The sequence below is a fragment of the Corvus hawaiiensis genome, chromosome 13, assembly GCF_020740725.1.
Source record: "Corvus hawaiiensis isolate bCorHaw1 chromosome 13, bCorHaw1.pri.cur, whole genome shotgun sequence".
Lineage (NCBI taxonomy): Eukaryota > Metazoa > Chordata > Aves > Passeriformes > Corvidae > Corvus > Corvus hawaiiensis.
The window spans coordinates 21933112-21954075 of record NC_063225.1 but is presented as its reverse complement, the minus strand read 5'-3'; the positions used below and the strand labels follow the sequence as shown (position 1 = coordinate 21954075).

At 50.4% G+C, this 20964-nt stretch overlaps 1 protein-coding gene across 1 annotated transcript; it reads right to left on the bottom strand.

Annotated features, from left to right (window-relative positions):
- Positions 1-716: 716 nt before the first annotated feature.
- Positions 717-19920, bottom strand: SORD (sorbitol dehydrogenase). The gene is made up of 9 exons (XM_048318050.1): positions 19802-19920; positions 16492-16525; positions 15603-15767; positions 12824-12983; positions 10161-10279; positions 9851-9916; positions 3454-3629; positions 2545-2666; positions 717-1779 (listed from the first exon to the last, which is right to left on the bottom strand). The coding sequence occupies exons 1-9, from the start codon at positions 19859-19861 to the stop codon at positions 1614-1616; spliced, it is 1068 nt and encodes a 355-aa protein (XP_048174007.1). The 5' UTR covers positions 19862-19920; the 3' UTR covers positions 717-1613.
- Positions 19921-20964: the final 1044 nt, after the last annotated feature.

The following is a 20964-nucleotide window of genomic DNA, read 5'->3' as shown; positions in this document are numbered from 1 at the left end:
CTTTTTTGCCTCCTGTAGTTGGGTCTTGGTCACCTGCAGACTTGTAATACTTGTGGCACAGTGCTGGCCTTGCTCCTGGCACAGAGCATTAACTCCAGCCCCCTGGGAAATGGGCTATGTTGGAGTGAGTTTCCCCTGCACTGGTGATGTAGGTGGGGTCGGGGATTACAGGCACAGCCCCACTGACTGTGGCCCGCAGCAACGCTCCCGCAGTGCCAATGTCCCCAGCAAGACCTGATGAGGGAGCAGATCAGACAAGGAGCCCAACCAGGCTGAGCTGTGGGAATAACTCCAGCCCTCAGGATGCTAAACAGCCCCCTAAGACTACAGGGAGTAAGTTTCCATTTCCCAGTAAGAAGAGTCTTGCAGTGTCCAGTGAATCCCCAGCTGTGCCAACAGGGTTCCTCCCAGCATGGGAATGTGCTGAGCACACGTATTCTGACCACTTCTTCCAGCTACAGAAAACTCCTCTGGGATATGTCTCATCCCTGTAAAATTCAGCATGGACTTGGGGCCTTCCATCTCTGCCAGAATTAACTTGGCCACATCTGGAATAACCATGAGATTTGGTTTCCAGGTAGTTGGGTCATTTGAGCTTTCACAGTCCTTCTAACACTGAGCTCAACGTGCACGCTGGCAAGGCCTAGGTCTGCACAGTCCCCTGCAAACCCCTCCAACCCACCACCCCACACTTTAATGGACACATCTGGAAGGTCTCAGGTAGCCAGAATTTATTGAGGAAAGTTCAGTATCAGCCCAAGGAAGGAACTGATCTTTCAGTACTAAAATTAACATTAATTAAACAGTAATTAAAGATTAGATTTTTTTACCTTGTTAGTACCATTTTTGTGGCTCACAAACAGCAGGAAGGCTTGATATTCCCAAATAATAATGATTTGTTTACAGTGGCAAAACCTTTGAGTGATGCTGTCCCCTCATGTCTCACCTGTGCTCCCCTCCACACCAAAAGCAGCTGTGCTCCCCAACAGCTCGTTCATGGGAGCCACATAAGGACAGGGCTCTCAGCAGTTCCAGTTTTCCTGCCTGCAGTGGTCGCACGAGCTGCTGGGGAATGACACAGCAAATGTGGCCCCAGCTGGCCTCCAGCTTCCACATAAACCCCAGGTTCTGAGCTTTGTGAAGAGCATGGAGGGAATGACCTGAATGTGCCAGTGCTTCCCGTGGAGTGGGGATGGCCAGGTTTTGTTCCACAGGCTGAACAGTCCCTGAGCATGCACAAGGGAAGGTGCCACGGGAAGGGGGGATATTCACATAGGGCTATCTTGCATCCACGCAGGGAATGCTGCAGCAAGGGCAGTGCGGGGTGGGAAGGGGGAGTGCCAGCACCTCCATCCTGGTTGTGCCACATGCTGCTGACACCCTCCGGGGCACAGAGGAACCTGGCCAGGCTCTCCTGCATGTGTGGTCTGCAGAGAACAGCCACCAACTGTGCAAACCATCATCTCTAATTCAGCATTTTGATTCAAACTATTGGATGTCCATTTGTAGTTACCTGTTAATGCTCTAATGCTGTATCCCAGGGCCACTCACCCTCATTACATGTGATTTCCTAGTTACAAGCAGCAGGGATGAGAGCTGGGCACTGGGACAGCTCAGGGGCCCTGATCAGTGGGGTCACACTTCAGCATGACTTTGACCCCCTCACCCCTCTTGGTGGTCTCGAAGGCCTCTAGAGCCCTCTCCAGGGGAAAACGGTGCGTAACCAAGGGCTTGATGTTGATCCGCTTGGATGCGAGCAGAGCGATGGCCACAGGCCACCTGCAAGGGAAGCAGAGAGCAAGGGATGAGAGCAGCCACTAGTCTGGAGTCCAAGGAAAGAGCACGGAGCAGCCTGGATCATGACAGTTATTTCCTTAGCCCAGGGAACTTTTGCCTGCAAGGAATTTTCTGGGGAGGGAACCTCAAGTGTCTGGTATGGGAGATGGGACAAGCCAACTGCTCTGGGCTGTCAAGCTTTGAGAAGACAGGCACTGCTATACAGACAGTTGGGAGCGTAAGTGAAATCACAGGAAGACAGTGAAAATCACAGGAAACTACCAGTTTGGGAGCCCTGAATGAAAACCAAAACTGCCGTGCTCTGCTCTCCCCTTGCCCGGCCTCCTTGCCCCCACACTGACCATGGCAGAGCTCAAACTCATGGACTCAGTGCAGGGAGAAAAAAGGAAAAGCCTCAGTCAGCCCCCAGCTTCTTCTCTGGCACAGAGTCTCTCGAATGGATTGCGTTGCAACTCCATTTAGAATCATAGAAACATTGCAGTGGGGAAAGGCCTCCAAGAGCATCAAGCCCAACCATGAACGGGCCAAGTTAGAGCAATAGGGATACAAAGGAATGCAGCAGCTCATCTAATTTTCAAACTGCCTACTTAATAATACCTCTCATTTTAAGAAGGAGCTTGACAACATCCCATGAATCCTTCCTGGAGAGCTACAGATCAAGCAAAGATACTTGCTCCATTAGCAAGAAAGTACGACTCTGAAGAATTTAAACTCGGAGACACGTCGGACCCCCTGCACGAGACTCACGTGTTGCAGTAGCGGAATATCCCGCGGATATCCACTTCCCGCACGGCAGCATTCACAATGGGCACCGTCACCATCTCAGGCCCCAGCCCCACCAGCACCAAGGTCCCACCAGAACGAGTGGCCTGGAGAGCAAACACACAAACAGGCTACATTTTGCAGAACACAGCGTGTGCAGGGTCTGTAAAAAATAAAGCCCCCCTTTGTGGTTGCAATGCACTGACTGGGGCACAGCAGAGAAGCTGGGGAGAGGCAGGATGCTGTCAGGAGTCTGTAAGAGTGAAACACATGGTAATCAAAGCTAAAAGTGCAATCTTTTGAAAATCTCTGAAGGATTTTGGTATCCAAATCCCATTCTGAAAAATGGCTGGCATTTAGGACTACAAAGAGTACTTTGGGATTTCAATGGGAGAGATCTAAAACTAAGAGCTTGATGCTCTACTGGCATTACTCTTTTTGCAGTTTGTCCCGTTCCCCTCCCATCCTTTCACTGTGAAACTCCACATTAACCTTCCCCCATCCTCCTGTTAGGATGCTCATGGCAGCAAAACATCCCTTTCTTAATTGCTTCTTTCATTGCTTCTGGAATTAATTTTCTTGATTATTCTTCTTATTTGGACATAACTTCAGTGGAAGGTGCTGTCCTTCTTCCTGGGTTTTGGGGTCTTTACTGGGGTCTCCTTAGTAAGTGGTTAAGCACCCAAGCATCAAATCAGTTATCAATTATCCCCATGCTGATGTTAACACTTTAATTGTCTCTCTTTGTTTACTGTCTAATGAGCACCTTCTCTCCCCACACCAAGCCCACTTAAATTAAGCACTGTGGGAGTGAAATAGCTCATTCATTGCACCATCCCAGAAAACACAAACCAATGCCATCACTAGTCTGCCTTGGGAACAAGTGGTACTCACATAAATTCCAGTCTGGATACAGGTTTGCACTCCTGTGCACTCCACAGTTATCTCAGGCATGCAGCCAAGCACACTTTCCACTTTGGAGGCCACCTCCTTCGGGGTCTCATTCTTCACCTGAATGGTGAAATCTGCCCCCACCTCCTTGGCTTTTTGCAGGCGAGTGGCAGATAAGTCTGTGGAAAGAAAATCAAGTCAAAAACTGGAGTATTATGTGAAAGAAGAGGAAGAACCTGAACCTGGCACACGCTCACTACGTGTGTGTACAGGACAGCGCACAACCAGAAGATGTGAGAGTTCATTCCTTCTTGGCAGGCAGAGAATGATCATAAAATATTGGAATAGTTTGGGTTGGAAGGGACTTCAAGACTCCACTCCACTTTAAAGTTCCACTCCCTGCCATGGGCAGGGACACCTTCCACTAGACCAGGTTGCTCCAACCCCTGTCCAGCCTTGAACACTTCCAGGGATGGGGCAGTCACAGCTTCTCTGGGCACCCTGTGCCAGGCCCTCACCACCCTCACAGGTAACAACTCCTTCCCAATATCCCATCCATCCCTGCCCTCTGGCATGGGAAGCCATTCCCCCTTGTCCTGTCCCTCCAGGCCCTTGATCCAAGTCCCTCTCCAGCTCTCCTGGAGCCCCTTTAGGCACTGGAAGGGGCTCTGAGGTCTTCCTGGAGCCTTCTCTTCTCCAGGCTGGACACCCCCAGCTCTTCCAGCCTGGCTCCAGAGCAGAGGGGCTCCAGCTCTTCCCCTTTATTTTCTTCATGCCCCTCCTTTGGACCTGCTCTAACAGATCCACATCTTTCATGTGCTGGGGGCTCCAGATGATGAGGATGATGAAGGGTGAGCGACGAGGACAACTTAATGACAGAGGAGATGCCAAAGGCTCCCCAGCTGCAGAAGAGGGTGTGCTTCAAAGAGACTGAAGCACAAACCCACAGATGAAACCCACACCATGCAGAACCATGTCTGAGTGAAGGAACAGCCACCACCCCTAGACTGGAGAAGTGTCTTCTAAGACCATCAGTTTGTAGATGGCCCAATTTCTCTTTGGCACTGCCAGAAACACTGAGAGTGTGTCAAGACAAACCAAGGCCAAGCTTAACTCCAAAGGGCACTTCAGGGACACCACAAGAAGAACCAGATCAGGAACAGCCATGGCCAAGCTGTTGTGGTTGTACTGGTCGCTGTCCTGACGCAGCAGAGCAGAGGAACCTCAGTGCAGGCAAAGGCAAAAGGCAGCAGGAGGCCAGGGCTGACAGGGCACCTACTCCAGAGTCAGCTGTGTCCTACCTAAAGCTGCCTCTGGCTGCAGCTGCACTGCCCAGTGTCTCTCTGGCAATGACTCTGATGAAGCAGCTTCATTAATTCCCACAGGACCTTCATCCTCTAGTGAGAATGGACTGTAGGAAACCCCATTGCACACACTCAGCGAGATAGCCTGGGGAAGAGCCTACAATGAGGCAAAACTGCACCACTCTTGTATTTTTCCTTCTTGGCTGTCCACATTATTTACTCCCACCCTCAAGGACACCTCTCAAAGAGCAAGAGCCAGGGGCAAAGTTGCTCTGACCCTGCTCCTCGGTGGCATCAATCACCTGGCTATGGAGAGCACCAAGAAATCTTTCCAACAGGAGACAACAGGCTCAGAGGATTATTAATGTGGCCATTTCACTTCATGATGAGAACAGACCATGAGGTCTCCAAGGGCTTCCTCAAGGAGCCCCCAGCGAGTGCTTTCAGCTGAGCAAACTGCAGAATGCATTAGTTGTAAGCACTTAGTGTGTTCACACTGTCACAGACCTGTCCCGCTCTTCACCCTCCTTGTAGCAGCTCTGGAGGCTGCTGAGCCTCTCTCAGACAGTTTCTGTCACACATGAATGAGCAGACAAGCCCATGAAGAAAAAAGGGAGTGGATCTGGTAATAAGGAGGACCTGAGACACCCCATTAACACAGAGCAACAAAGCTGGTGATGATAAACATCTGTGAGGGCATGGCTGTACTCCTGTACTCTGTCCTGAGGGATCTTGACAGGGCTGTAAACATCACCTGAAGATCCACAGGGGGTTTGTACCACGGAGCAAGCTGTCCTGCTGGGACATCCCCTGGAAGAAAGCCACCTATTCCTCTCCAGGCACCACTGGTAACCAGGCCACCTCTGGAGATAAGGACAGGGACAGCTGAGGAGAAGAGTGGCATTTCCCAGGAAGGAATCACCTCTTTTCCCTGCACTAAAGCAGTGGTCTACAGGGGTCTGCATGCTGGCACTGGAAAAGATGTAACAGCCAAGATTTCCTGGACCCAAAATTGAGGGGTGGGCTCCTCTCAGAGGTCCTGGGCTTGAAGACTCAGAAAAAGATGTCTGTGCTAGGGACACACATGGGAAAGAGGCAGGGCACAGTCTTCAAAGAAGTCAGAGGTAGGGTGGGGTGAAAATATCAAGGGAAAGAGGAGGAGGATAAGGCCAGTTCTCCAACATGAGCTGCTCTGACTCAGCTGCAGCTCTGGGAGTGAGCCAGGCAGAGGCTGTACCCTGCCCATCCCACAGCAAAAATGATGGCACTCACAGGCAGGGCAGGGGATGGACAGGCACTCACAGGCAGGGCAGGGGATGGACAGGCACTCACTGGCAGGGCAGATGACAGACAAGCCCCCATGGGCAGCTGGAAGGCTCAGGATGCCAAGTGTGGGCACACCTACCAAGCTGAGCACCCAGGAGAGCTGTGGAGGGCATTTCAAGAAGGGACAACAAAGGATAATAAAATGCAGAAGGAAAGAGGAAAAGCCAAGGCTGAAAAGAAAAGGCAGCATCACCCTGGAAGCCCCAACATGGGCTCGTTCCTGTGGCTGCAGGAGTCACGTCTGTCCCTCCCAAGCTCTGGGCATTGGGCTCCAGGCTGTGTGGGGGTCATGCTTGACCCCAGCTGAGCTGCACTCAGACACCTTCCATGCACCAATTGCACGGCCAGGAGCTTTTTGAGGCACTTCAAGTGCTATGAAACACTTTTGCCCAGCATGGCTGGCATCTCCCAAACCTCAGTGTATGGCAAGGAGACCACAGGGGTTCAACAGTGCTCCTCAAATAATGACTCAACTCCCTGTCAAGTTTGGTCTCACAACACCAGCTCACGGCAGACACAGCTGGATTCTGCCATTTTTAACATCTGCTCAGTCACTAATATATTTTAAATTATAAATACATATATATATATAATATGTATTATATATATAAACATATAAAATATAATAGAAATTCTATTCTATATTTCACATATTTTTATATATTTTATACTGTCTCTCTGGCAGAAATAATCCTCAGGCAGTGCCCTAGAGTAACAGGGCAGCCAGTGCATTTCAAAGTGGCCACAAAATCATTCTCAGGCAGGAAAACACCCAACACCTTTCCTGCAGCTGGCCTCTGTTTTGCTGACCTGCTCGGGAGGGAAGCCCTGGCTCCAAGCAGCACATGGAATGCAGCAGCAACACTGTCAGCCCTGGCCAGGGCTGCAATAACCTCAGTACACCTGAATCACCAGGAAGCACTTACTGAAGCAGACAGATCTGCAAGCCACTGGATTGTTCAGAGCTCCAGACACTTGAGAGTCTTGGGAAGGATCAAATCGTTTGGGCTTTAAACCATACTGTGGCTGAACGCCACACAGCTCTTGGGAAACTGGTCAATTGTAAAATTAAAGGCTTGTATCCTGCCTCTAGTCAGAAATTTGTTTTTACTTCCCAGCCCTGGAGCTAATTAAAGTTTTGATTGCTTCCAGAGAAGTTATCAAATTACCCTTAACTTCTCATGATGGTTTATGAGCCAGCTTAACAGACAAATAAATACTCTTGATTTTTCTCAGATTTTCTATGTTGATCTTCTTTCTCAAAAGAGTTGAGCTCTGTACAGTTACTCACCTCCCCTGACCTTGAATGCCAGGGTTTCTGGAGGCACTGACACCCAGAATTTCAGATTCAGATAGAACAAGAGGAATAATTTGCCTTAAGTAGGAATTATTAAGTGCACCTTCAGTGACTAACAGAGCAAAGCAAGACAGCCCTAAACACCTAAACTGTCCCTTCACTTACTGGTGAGGAAGGCTGATCTTTTACATGTATCTAAGGAGAAAAGCAGCTTTTTAGAGCAACAGCAAGGCAGAAGGACTGGAGAAGGCTGCCCATAAACACCAATCACACCCACTCAGGAGTGGAGTGGAGAAAGACACAGACCTTTGGGAAGAGTAGATGAGGACCCATGAAACACACTGATCTTCTCACCCAACTGGAGTCCACTAAATACATCAAACACTCCAGGCCAGCCAAAGACAGAAGCTGTAGGAGGTGAGTTCTTGCAGAAAAGCTTTTCTAAATATTTCTATACCTGTGAGAAGCTTGTCAAAACAAACACAAACATTTAAAGCCATAAGTGCTGCACAGACAAAGTTCCTCACAGACAAACAAATGATAAAAAGTCAGGGCAGTGTATTCAAATAATCTGGTAGCAAAGTGCAAGAGGGCCTCTGTGGGCAGGCAGGCGCCTCACAGGTGTTGGCTCCTAAAGACGAAACAAAAAGCAATTCCTTGAGACAGGCAGCAAAATCTCCAGCGGCAATGAGCCAAACCAAACCCATTCCTCAGCTCATGTCACACACAAATATTTGACTTGGGACAGCACCTTCAAGGGTGTCTCAGCACCTCAGCCAAAACCCTCTCATGCGGAAGAGACATCTGTAAGTCAGAATCAGTACCTAGACCAGCACATAAAGATAAGAAGGGGTAATTCCATGTATCCAAGCCTGCTGATTCTACAAACCAAGCACCGGGAACCTCCTGTGGCACATGACCGCCAGCTCAGCTCGCCCAAGGCCCCCAGCAGCAGCAGCTCCTGGTGCTATGGAGATACACCCAGGCTGGAGTGGGAATGGGGGGCAGGCTGAGCCAGCTGCCTCAGCCCCACCAACCCCAGCTCACCAAGCCTTCCCCACCCAGACCACCCCCAGCCCCTGCACCTGCCCAGCTGGGCACAAGGTTCCCCGTGTGTGATTCAGGAGGCAGAGATGTTTTTCTTCCTACAGCAAACATCATCCTCAAATGACAACACTTCACAAAATCTGAGGTGTGGACTGATCACGTCCATCAAACACACACACCTGCAGGGTGAGGCCAGCACAGCTAAAAATGCCCTGGACTTCGCAGGAAAAGGATTAAGGGAGAAGGCAATACGTGCCTCGTGTTTTGACCTGAGCTACTACAGAAGGATGTTTCCGTAAAGGCAAGAGGGTGGGACCTGAATTTTATCTCTCAACCCAAAGATGGAAACACAGTAACAGAAGGGTCAAAAATACACCTGGCTCAAAGTATGGGAGGTGAGTAACAGCCTCCTGAGAGGTCCAGATCCTTTAGGGCTTTGACATACAAATGGCAGCAGTCTGTGCTCAATGTCCAGTGGCACCTCTAACTGCTCCTCCTGGCCATCAGCACTCAGAAAGATCCCAGAGTCACGGTGGGAGCTGGAAGCACCACTTCCAGGCCCTGTTCAACCCCCAGGTGGAAATTTCAACCAGAGAACATCCTGCAGTTACTCCAGTTCTCCATCCTTCTGGGCATGCTACAGAGAGAGAGGGCCTGAACCTTAGAGGAGAGCTAGGGGGAGCTGGGCTAGGTTAGCACGGCAAAAAAAGGTGGCAATGGCTGTCTCAATAACCTGAAGGGCAGCTGCAAAGGTGATGAAGACTCATTTCAGTTCTTGCATCAAGGGGAAATCTCCATAAATGACAGTTTGTGAGTGGACCCCAGAAAGAGCTTCATCATTAAGAGATGCAAACCTGGAGAAGGTATCTAGAAAAATGGGATCTCCTTCCTCAGAGGTTTTCCAGACACAGCTGGACAAAGACATTCCTGCAAGCAGCAGCTGGACTAGAAATGTCTAGGATAGAGTTATGCAAGGAAGGCCCATTTCTGAAATGCAGAGACTCTGAAAAGGCCACTTCAGTCACTGTGGATAACCAGTGGAAAATGAAACCCCCAGCAGGAGCAGACAGAAGGGCAGAGAAAGACAAGTGGAGAAGCACAGTGTGGCTGCATGCAGAAAACAGTGTGCAAACACTGTCCAGGCCATCACCCAGCACTACCAGAGGGAAAAATAAGCTGCTAAGATCAAACCTCCCTGAAAGAGTGGTCAAGCACTGCAACAGGCTGTCCAGGGAAGTGGTGGAATCACCGTCCCTGGAACTGTTAAAAAAACATGTGGATGTGGCACTCACGGACATGGTTAGGCTGGGCAGTGCTGGGTTAATGGTTGGGCTTGATGATCTAAGAGGTTTTTTCCAACCTTAATGATTCTATGATTCTGTCTGGTGGGAAACAGGCACACTCTGAAAGGGCTAAAAGGACTTACCTGTAACTACCACGGCTGCTGCACCCATCATCTTAGCAACAATCACATTCACGAGCCCAATTGGTCCTGGGTACAAAGGGGAGAAAGACAACATGAACCACTGCCAGGCAGCATCAGCCCCACCTCGGAACATGCCCAGAGCTCAGCGTGTTCCTGGCCCAAGGAGACTTTGGCAGCCCCAAGGTCCCCCTCACCATGCCTGTGGCTCCACCATGACCCACCCTTACAGCAGAGCCCAGAAACAGAGCCTGAGGCTGTCCATCCCCTCCCAGCAGGCAGGGAACCCAAGGACTGACTACGATCACTGTACCAGAGCCAGACACGAAGACTTTGCTTCCCAGGGTGACTCCCGCTCTTTTGCAGGCATGGATTCCCACCGAGAGGGGCTCGATAAGGGCTCCTTCCTCAAAGGTGACGTTATCTGGAAGCCTGCAAGAATGGGACACAATGAACACTTAGCAATGTAGTTTATGAGGGTGATGAGGAAAACCATGACACTCGAAGACCAAACATGGGTGTAAATCACAGTGGCAAAACACACTGCCACCTGTGATCAGAGAAACACCAGGCTGGAACACGCTTCAAGAGGTTCCATTGCTTCTTTCTCTCCTCTGAAGCAGCATCAAGTACACCTGAACCATTTATCAGTGAGGCTTCCCCAAGCACCACACTCAGGGACCCACAAACTTCCCCACATCAACTCTCTGGTACTTGGTGAGTCAACAAGGACTCGGTTGCCACTCATTCCCTTTGGATTCCCTCAGTTGCATATGTACCACCCTGAAGCTGCCCTATGCCTCACCCACCAGTGAGTTCCCAGGCCCCTCACCAGGGTTGAATCAGCTTTTAGAAAACATCCTGCTGCCAAAGGTGATGCCACCAGGGAAGGCAGCCAGATCCATGTCTCCCTGTAACATCCAGGATCTCCTCTCCTGAGGCACCAAGTGTTTCAACAAGTGGCCTGGTCCCAGCATGAGCCCTCCCAGCAGTCAGAGACAATGTGTGCAGTGGGTATCAAACACCTTTTGGACAAAAACAGCCCTGTAACACAGCCAACATAAGTGACAGACAAAAGGAGAGGATGTGAAACCCTTCTGAACTGCTGGAAGAAATAAATCTCAGCTCCACAACGCTGCCCACCAGCAAGCCACCAGTGTGGGCTCTCACACAGCTCTGGGAGCTGTGCCTGCCAGGAGGGTCTCTGTGACAGCACTGGGAAGCTCAAGGTCAGATCTCACCCAGGCCAATGTGAAGCCAAAAAAATGGAAATGATGGTTAAGGGAGGACAGCTGTACCATATCTGCATGTCCCTTATTTCCAGGAGGCTTTAAAGGTCTAACTCCAAAAGTTCGGTTGTCACAGAGTTTGGCATCACGTTTGCTACTGCTGGATTTGGGCACCGCCCTGTCAGTGGGGAGGGCAGCTTCACAGCATGACCAAGTTACTCAGAGCACCCAACACAGAGTCTGTCCACCAGCAGGACACACAATGACTGCCCAAATGTGAGAAAGCTCACTGAGCTCAGCCATCACCTGTTCTCAGCAAATCTGGGCTGGCAGAGTGACTGCATGCCAGGGAATCAGCTCTACATGAGCCAGCCACAGCACTGCTGATCTGAAACTGGGAGCATCATGTCCAGGCTCTGTATCCCAAGGCTTAAAAATAAAATAAATAGCCAAAGTAATATTTTCTCAAATTGGAGAGAAAAAGGAAAAGCCTGGAAGAAGCCAGCTACAAACCAACCACTTCCTGTCAAGCGAAAACATGTGATGCTGTCAGAAAATGTTATTTTGATACACAGGAAATCGATGACAGTGGGTCTGGACAGTGAGATGTTAATCCCATCCAGACCAGCAGCTGCTTGGTATCTGTTTTGAAAGCTTCCTGCCTGAGGACTCTCAGGAGAAGAGCAGTCAAGTGCCTCCTTCTGACTGATGCAATCCTGAACGCTTTCCCTGCAGACACCAAAGATCAATCGCAAGGGTGCTCCTGCTCATGGAAGTACCAGCTCTGCACACACTGAAAAGGAACAAGCTCCACAGGTAGAGCAGCCTCAGGGGGACACTACTTGGGCTGTTTTCAACTCCTTGTTAAAGGCACTTAAGTGGGTATAACGTTGCACAGGGGTTTTCAGGTCTTGGGAGTATTTGAGGACCTGGCACAGGGTGCCCAGAGCAGCTGCCCCATCCCTGGAAGTGTCCATGGCCAGGCTGAATGACACTTGGAGCAACCTGGTTTAGTAGAAGGTGTCCCCGCTCATGGCAGGGGGTGGAATGGGATGATCTTTAAGGTCCCTTCCAAACCAAACCCTTTTGGGATTCTATGATTTGCCAGAGTGTTTAAGCACAGATCTGCTTCTAAGCAAATGTGTCAGTGCTGCCACAATTGGTAACATACTCAAGTTTGCTGAACTGGACATGAAAACAGATGTGTAATGCTGGTAGCTTAGTGGGGACACTCAGAGTCACACAAGAAAACAGCTCAGCAGGGCCCCTGCTTTCTGTTCCTGCTCTGCTCAAAGCGGGATGACTTTGTCTCAAACGACAGAGCGAGATGTCAGCAGTCACCCTGGTGTTTCCTGAAAAGCAGCAGCAAAACTCAGCTCAAAGAACCAGACAAAGACCTTCAGGCACTGGCCTAGGAAGGCAAGGATATAAAAAGAGACAGGAAAAAACCCAAGAACAGGGAGCAAATGGGAAAAGGAAAATAATTAAAGGGTAAACCAGCGGTGACATCCCAGGAGACATGCAAGAAATGTTTATGTCTGGCACCAGAGGGGAAAAACTATGCCTGCCTGACAAACCCTTTGCAAAGTGGCTGCCATTCAAGCTTAGGCATGTTATTTATGGACCAGAAAGCAATAAAACCTGTTGGGATCACATAAAGAGTGCTCCAAAGGGCCAAGAGGTGATTGCTGCAGCTAATCTCCCCCCGGGGAGTGTATATTTCCCTGTGGAGAGAACATGGACTGACTTGTAGCAGTAGCTGGCACTGTGCTTGTAGTAGTGGCACAGGTTCCCGTCGTCGGGCGGTGTGGCACAGAAGAAGATGGTCGGGGACAGGTTGTAGCGCCCGGTTTTGCAGAACTCATCCACTTCCCTTGGGACACCCGGCTCGATGGCCACACGGTCACCTGCCAGGGTGAGAGCAAACAGAGTGGGTCAGGGACAGGGTGGCACACAGGTAGCAGGAGCATCAAAACCCACAGGAACACTGGCACCATAGAGGCAGGAGGGACATGAGGAAGGTCTTGCTGCATACACCAGGCTGGTTCCCAATGCTCCCTCCACAGCAGCCTCATCACCCAGATCTTCCCAGGTACTTGGAAAGAGGAGGTGTTTCGGAGGCACAGATGGAAGCTCAGCCACGCACACACCTCCCTCCAGCTGCCTTGCAGACAACCTCAGCAGATGAAAGGGCAGCCCCCAGGCAATCACACTGTGGCCAGATACTTTGCTGAATCTGTAGTAATCAGAAGAGGAAATACTGAGGATAGGGCAGGTGAGCTCAGCTAGCCACCACGCTCCCAGCTGGAAAGAGCTGTTCCTTGGGAATCATAGAATCATGGAAGTACTTGTGTTGGAAGGCACCTTAAAGCTCAGCTTGTTCCACTCCTTGCCATGGGCAGGGACACCTTCCACTATCCCAGGGTGCTCCAAGCCTTGTCCAACCCAGCCTTGGACACTTCCAGGGATGGGGCAGCCACAGCTTCTCTGGGCAGCCTGTGCCAGGGCCTCACCACCCTCACAGGGAAGGAAGCTTAAGGTGCAGAACACCCAGGAGCCTGGCATGACGTATCTGGGAACAGAGACAGCTTGGTGCTACAACAGAATAGCTCAGGGTGCTGGAAGGACACACACTGCAGGACAAAGAGCAATTATTTCATTGCAGTCACAAAGCAGGATGGACTAGAGAAAACAGTGTGAGCACAGTACAACTTGCAAGTACACAAGGGGACACAAAGCCTCACATTTATTTGGCAGAGGAAGCCAATCAGAGCCAAACCTCTGAGCCAAGCTCTCCACCAACAGGCTTTCAGGCAGACATGGGGATAAGCAGCATGGAAGAGCCATCTAGGCCACTGCATCCCCTCTGAGCTGGCCAACAACAGGTGTCTGACAGGACAGAGGCAGACAAGCACATACTGAATCATCCCAGCCTCATATGATACGCAGCTGTGAGGCCTCCCAAGTTGCAAGTGGTTTTTTTGTCTTCAGTAACACTCAACAGCTTCTCCTCCTCCTTCCACCATGTAAACTACATGGTCTGCTACATCTCAGGTGAATGCTGCACCTCACTGTGCCTTGCTCTGGTGCTGGACCTGATACCTTAGGTTTGAACTTTCATATTTTTCAAATTCTGCACTGCCTGGTGTGTAACTCTGAAGTTTCTTGCAGCCTGTTAACTTCTGCTCTCTCATGCCAGGCAGACATAACAAAGCCTCTCCAGGCCTGCTCTCCAAGGACACTCAGACCGTCCTAGGCCCAAAATGTAAACCAAAGCCTCTAAAAGGGGGGGCAAGCTTGGGGAAACTACATCATTAACTGAAACTTTAATTGGAGAATTAACCCTCATATGCAAATGAACCAAACCTATAAAAGTGTGAAGAACTTGTGACCTGCTGTCCATCTTGGGGTCCATCTCAGCAGTAGCCTCTGGACTCCCCAGGGGGTACCTTTGAAGGCCTTTCAAATAAGTACCTACCTTTATTCCCTTACTCCTGTCTAGTCTCTGACTTTAGGTGGCCTCGCAAGTCATCAGAGCAACCAGAGAATGGGCAACCTGTTCTCCCAGCCCTCCATGAGTCCTCATATCCTTGAGCTGTCTCTCTAGCTCCCAGCTGAAGTTCCTGACTTGGACATTCGTCAGAGATGCTGTTCCACATCTCGTTATTTCCTTGTCCTCCTCTGAACCTTTCTCACTTGTCTTACACCCTTTTGGAAAGGAGGAGACCAGAACTGCATGCAGAGTTCCAGATGTGCACTGACATCCTCTGAGTCTCTGTCCCCTTCCTACCAGTGATTTGCATTTTCACTGCTGCTGAGCCAATGCTCCTACGCACAGTGCCAGAGCCATCACCCTTCAGCAGGGATGGTCAGCAGAGCATTTTAGATATGAAGCTGGTTTTGTTTCTTCTGTCGTGAACATCACTTTGTGTTTATCTGTGTTGAATCTCACCTGCATCTCATTGGCACTCCTTGGGTCTCTCTGTAACTCTTCCTGGCTCTCCCCCACATCCTCTTGCCTAAGTTGCTCTCATCAGCAAAGTTTGCAAAATTCCCTGCTCAGTCCATTTTCTAGGACATGCATGAGCACAGCTAGTTGTGGAGGTCCCACCACAGGGCCTGGAGCAGTTGCTCTAGTGACCTCTGCACTGTAGGAGGCCATTTGCTCCTTCAAGAACACACACAGAAAAGAAACACTCACAGCAAGTCGCTGGAAAGAGCTACAGATGTGGTTTCTGAAGCTTTATCAAGTTTCCTTAAAAGGCACCTTGTACCAGTATATACTCTGCTCTGCATTAAAATACAGCCAGACCAGCTCAAGATATCCCAGGACAAGGCTACCATAATCTAGTGGCCAAGATGGGTGCCTAACAGCAGTGCAGTGACACTTTTTGAAGGAGAAGGTCATACTGTGAGTTCAGAACCTCAGATAAACTTACGAAACAGAACAGAACACAGCCTGTTATCGACACTTCCTTGGGAACTGATTAGGAGGAAAAGGAACAGATGGTTTTGGTTCCAGATACCTGGTTTCAGATGAGTCACCCCTGGGCCCACTTTTACGACAGTCCCGGAAGCTTCATGGCCCAACACCATGGGATCCTTGACAACAAAATCCCCAATTCGACCATGCTGCCAGTAGTGAACGTCGGAGCCACAGATGCCAACGGAATGCATGCGCAGCAGGACCTCTGCCAGAAAAGGAGGGAAGGTTCCTTGTAGAAAAACTGACCTTCTTAGGCACTGGGACAGTAGCACGTGGGCTGTCCCTGGGCCCCAGGGCAAAGGCCAAGCCAGTATCGACACGTTCAAATTTACTGGCACTCAATCAACACACCAGAATTGTGTGTGCGCACGTTAGAAGAGTGGCGCATTCATGAGCCACCTGCTGAAATACAAAACTGTGCAATGATTCACAAAGCAAGAAGGCTTAAAATAGAGTAAGACAAAAGCTAATGTCAATAAAAAATACGGTCAACAAAATAATACAATTTAAGAGGGACGTTATAATTGCTGAAGCAGGAATAAAAGAACAAGTCCATTTAATTTTTCCTTCTCCCTAAGCTATGATTTCAGCCCTGGAGAGTTAGTGAATCAAATTTTTATCAGCCCATATGCCCATCCTATTAATATTGAGTCCTGCATAAGATCATCTGACATGTCCCAAGAGCCATTTACTGTGACATACCCAAACTGATGGAACAGGAAGCAAAAAAGCCAGATAAAGGGGTTTATCTGTGACTGCTTCAGCTCTTCAGCTGGAAAAGCAGCATTATCTGTTTCAGTCACACAATCTTTTTTTGGATAATTTTCTTCCTCAGAAATACTTTATATTATCTAGGAGCAGCAAAAGAGAATGAGAAAACAAAGAGAGAAGTAAAGAAAGCAGACAGAATCAGTCATCTGTAGACCTACCATTGGGACCTGGTTCTGGGATTGGACGGTTTTCCTATGGACAAAAGGAAAAAAAGCATTTAGCTGCTTGTTCATATCTCTGGGAATATCTGTGGAAACTTAGCCCTGGTTAGCTCAGGTAAATCCATAAGCAGACAGGGTTTTTGGCTCTGTCTGCTCCATAAGACACGGCTGTGCCACACGGAGCCTGCTCCTAGGCTGCCCTCATTTTCCAGGCCCAGTGGAGTAACACGGGCACACTGCCAGCTTGTGAATCCACTCGCCAAATTATTTTGCAGTGAATTCCCTTTCCCTGCCCAGACAAGAGGCACATACTAAATTTCCCTGCACTGGAGCAGCCCCAAGTTTCAGCTGAATCCTTCATCCATCCCACTGGCTGACAAAAAAAATCCCCTTCTGTAATCTTCTGGGAAGATTCTGAACCACCTGTTCTGTAAAGCCTTAATTATTATTATTATTATTATTATTATTATTATTATTATTATTTAAAGCTTATATTATTATCTTAAATAATACAAAACTTTTTTACTACATAATCATAGAATAACTGAATCACAGAAGGAAAGGACCTTAAAGCTCATCTCATTCTATACCCTGCCATGGGCACGGGTATCTTCCACTAGGCCAGGTTGCTCCAAGCCCCATCCTTGAACAGTTCCAGGGATGGGGCAGCCACAGCTTCTCTGGGCAACCTGTGCCAGGGCCTCCCCAACCTGTGCCAGTAATACATAATTTATACATAATATTTTTACAAAATAATTTATACATAATGATTTATACCTAATAAGGTAAACACTCACATTCTCTTGTAATTGCCATGGCACCTCTTTACAGGATGAATGAGGAAACCAGAGTTAGAAAAGTGGCCCATATTACCCTTCCACCCAAAAGGTCCACAGAGCTTTTGCCTTCACCAAGCTCCCTCAGCTGCCTCAAAAGCCAAAGGAATAATTTTGTTGGGTTTTACAACATCAGGACAATACAATACCCACCCTGAGGATCATGTCTCTAAGAAAAGCCCCCCAGAGTAGTACCAACAATAAACTCTTAAAAATTCATTTGCTGCTCAGCCTTTGAGGAGTTCTGTTCTGCATTTTAACTATTTAAATCCCAGCATATTCCACAATTGCTATTTTGTATGTCAATCTTTTAAACATCATGGAAAGACAAACTCTGGAAACATGTTTTCATACAACTCAACCAACTGAAATTTTCCATGTTCAGGCCTGTATCTGCAATTTTTCTATGTGGGGGCTTTGTTTTGTTCCACTGAGGACACAGCCCAGAGCATTATTTCTAAAAGAGGTCAATCTAGATGTAACCTCTTCTATAGAAAATGTGATAATCACAGGATCTGGTGACACACCAGAGGTACAGACCACCTCAGACCAAACAGAAAGTCCATGGTGAGAGACAAAGCCAACTTCTAGCTGAAAAGAGTGTGTGTGTGTGTGTGTGTGCGTGAAATAAAACCAAAACCACTTTTTTTTTTTTTCTGGCAATAACAACTGTGCCCAAAAAACCCAGATATCTTGGTGGGAAGTGAATCCTCCAGCCTGAATTGGAGAAAATAGGAGTGACCAAAGTGGAGAACACCAAAGACACAAGTTCTGCTTGTTCTCTGTTGTTCACTGCAAAGTTCAGAAATGGTGGTAAAGTAAACACAGCAAGCATTTTCAGTGAAAGGAGACATGGAAAGGGAGGCCATAGTACAAGTATAAAACAAATAAATCCTCAATGGGCAGCAAAGAGGAACCTGTGCAACTACCTAAGGACAAGAGGAGAGTCAACAAAAACAAAGCAAACACATTTTCACATGGCACAGGGACCACAGCGACTCTGCCCATGAGAAACATGTCCAGGAATCAAGAAAGGTGCAGGAATTACGGGAAGATGGTGTCACCCAACCTTGGGTATCAATAACAAATAACAAGTTCAGAGTCCAGTGCTGAGATTACTGTGACCAGTGGGTCAATACAGCTAGCACCATCCACATCGTGGAAAGGAACTTCAGGGAAGCCCAGGAGGATCACACAGGGTGCTGCCAGTGATGCAGGAGGGCACTGGTGACCAGCTCTAAGGTCTCCAGCACTACAAATATCCAAGGAAAACTCACACATCTGCGTGTAAGCCAGTTTAGAGCCCAGCAACACAGATGTCGCACGTGTTGCTTGAGCTGGGCGGGAATGGTAAAAAATCAACCGCTTCCCTGGTAATCACCCCCAAACAAGGCATGTATCCAAAGTCTGAGTGCTCCTAAGAGCCCTCCTGCCAGGACTCTGTGTACAGAACATTGGTGCCTGCCAGTGTTTGCCCATGGAAATCTTCCTTCCTCCCTTTGGCACTTGCCAAACTGGAAGACGGCTCTCCAGCAGTGCCATGGTGATTCAGCATCCAGGAAGAGCCGAGCATTAGCAGCCAGAGAAGCAGAATGAGCCTAAAGTAGTAAAAAAGTAGAAAATAAAAGCTCCCTCCGTCCGGGAGGGTCCTCCAGCACCTGCTCCCCCTAAACCCTCTGTCCTGCTGCTCACCTGGGCTCTGAGAGCCCAGAGAAGCAACAACCACCCTCCACCCCTGCTCCCTGGGAGCGCCTATCTCAGGTGTGAGAATGACTAATCGCAGGGGTGGGGGGGAAATGGGAAGGGGGGGGGTGTTCTGGGTTTCAGGGTTAAAAGGTTTTCCACCGAAACGGAGCTGGCAAAGATCTTAAGATTATCCCCTCCTGTGACCCCTAAGAGCATTCTGCAGCTGAAACCTTTCCAAGACTGGAAAAGCAAAAAATGTACAGGACAGGACATGCAAAGTTGCCAGAACCAGCTAAAAATAGACCATGCTTCTGATACTGTTGCATCCTTTCCGTTTGCGGGAATGAGCGTATCTATGAATTTATTTCCCTTGTAAAAATGTTACACCTCCCAGGCACACGAGGGCTGGTGCATTTTTTTTTTCCCTGTCCGGGTCATTCCCCGTAACGTTGTGAAGAGCCCGGAGCGGTCACAGGCTTCCCCACAGAGGGGATGGGGGGGCCCAGCCATGCACGGCACACCCCCGAATCCGGGCCCCCGCGCCCCCCCGGCCACCCCCCAGCCACGGGACACCCCCGAATTTGGTCACCGCCCTGCCATGGGGCAGCCGCGGCCCGTCCCCGCTCCCAGCCGGGGGCCGGCTCACGGTCACCCGGGGCCGGGAGGAGCCGGGGCTGCCGGACGCCCCCAGTGCCGCGGGCTCAGCCCCAGGCCCCGGGAGCCGCCCCCGCCCCGCCGCCTTCCGAGCGCGGCCCCCGCCCGGCCCCGGCTCCTCCCGGCCGTACCAGCCGCAGGTCCCCGGCTCGGTGAACCACCACGGCCACGTTCTGCCCCGGTGCCGCCATGGCTCAGCTCGGCGCGGACCCGGGTCCAAGGGCCGCCGCCGCTGGGGGGGCCGCCCCCGCCCGCCCGCCGGGCCCGGCACCGCCCCCGCCCCCGGGCACCGAGCGGGTACGGCCGGCGGCAGGCACGGCTCCAGCCGCGATCCCAGCGCCAGGCCCAGCTCCAGCTCCAGCTCCAGGCTCTCTGCCGGGCCCAGGGCCCCCAGCTCCAGTTCCAGGCCCCATCTCCAGTTCCCATTCCAGGCCTCAGCCCCTGCTCCAGTTCCAGCCTCAGCCCCGACCCCGGCGCCAGGCCCAGCTCCAGCTCCAGGCCCGGCCCCAGCTCCAGTTCCAGCCCCAGTTGCAGCCACCGCTCCCCCAGCCCCAGCTTCAGGCCCTGGGTCCAGCCCCAGCTCCAGCCCCTGCTCCAGCCCCGACTCTAGTTCCAGTCCCATCCCTGCTCCAGCCCCGGCTCCAGCCCCGGCTCTAGTTCCTGTCCCATCCCTGCTCCAGCCCCAGCCCCAGCCCCGGCTCTAGTTCCAGTCCCATCCCTGCTCCAGGTGCAGCTCCAGCCCCGGTTCCAGTTCCAGTCCGTCTCCTGCTCCAGGTGCATCTCCAGCCCCAGCTCCAGCCCCGGCTCTAGTTCCAGTCCCACCCCTGCTCCAGCCCCAGCTCCAGCCCCGGCTCTAGTTCCAGTCCCACCCCTGCTCCAGCCCCAGCTCCAGCCCTTGCCGCTGCTTCCAGGCCCAGTCAGGGCCTCAGCCCCAGCTCCAGGCCATGCTGATGACAACACTGTGCCCTGCACTTCGACTAACATTCAGTGAAAGGCTTGCCTGGACATGGCACCATTGGAATGTGGTTATCTCAGCTGCAGAAATAGCTTATTGGTGGGGGGAAAATGGAAATTTCAGGGATTCTGGGTTTTGGGGAAAAGAGGTTTTCTGCTCAAATGGAGTTGACAAACATCTCAAATAGATTATCCCCTCCAGTGTCACTGAATCATGGAATCATGGAATATCCTGGGTTTAAGGTATCCACAAGGACCATCGAGTCCAAGTCCTGTCCCTGCACAGGGACACCCCAAAATCCCAGCCTGTGCCTGAGAGTGTTGTCCAGACACTCCTGGA

Excerpts from the sequence above, each read along its gene's own strand:
- SORD (XM_048318050.1), bottom strand. The coding sequence starts at position 19,861 with ATGGCGGCACCGGGGCAGAACGTGGCCGTGGTGGTTCACCGAGCCGGG. Across the intron at positions 15,768-16,491 it reads CCCAGAACCAGGTCCCAATG|AGGTCCTGCTGCGCATGCAT; the intron begins GTAGGTCTACAG and ends CTTTTCTGGCAG. Across the intron at positions 1,780-2,544 it reads ATATTCCGCTACTGCAACAC|GTGGCCTGTGGCCATCGCTC; the intron begins GTGAGTCTCGTG and ends CTTCCCTTGCAG.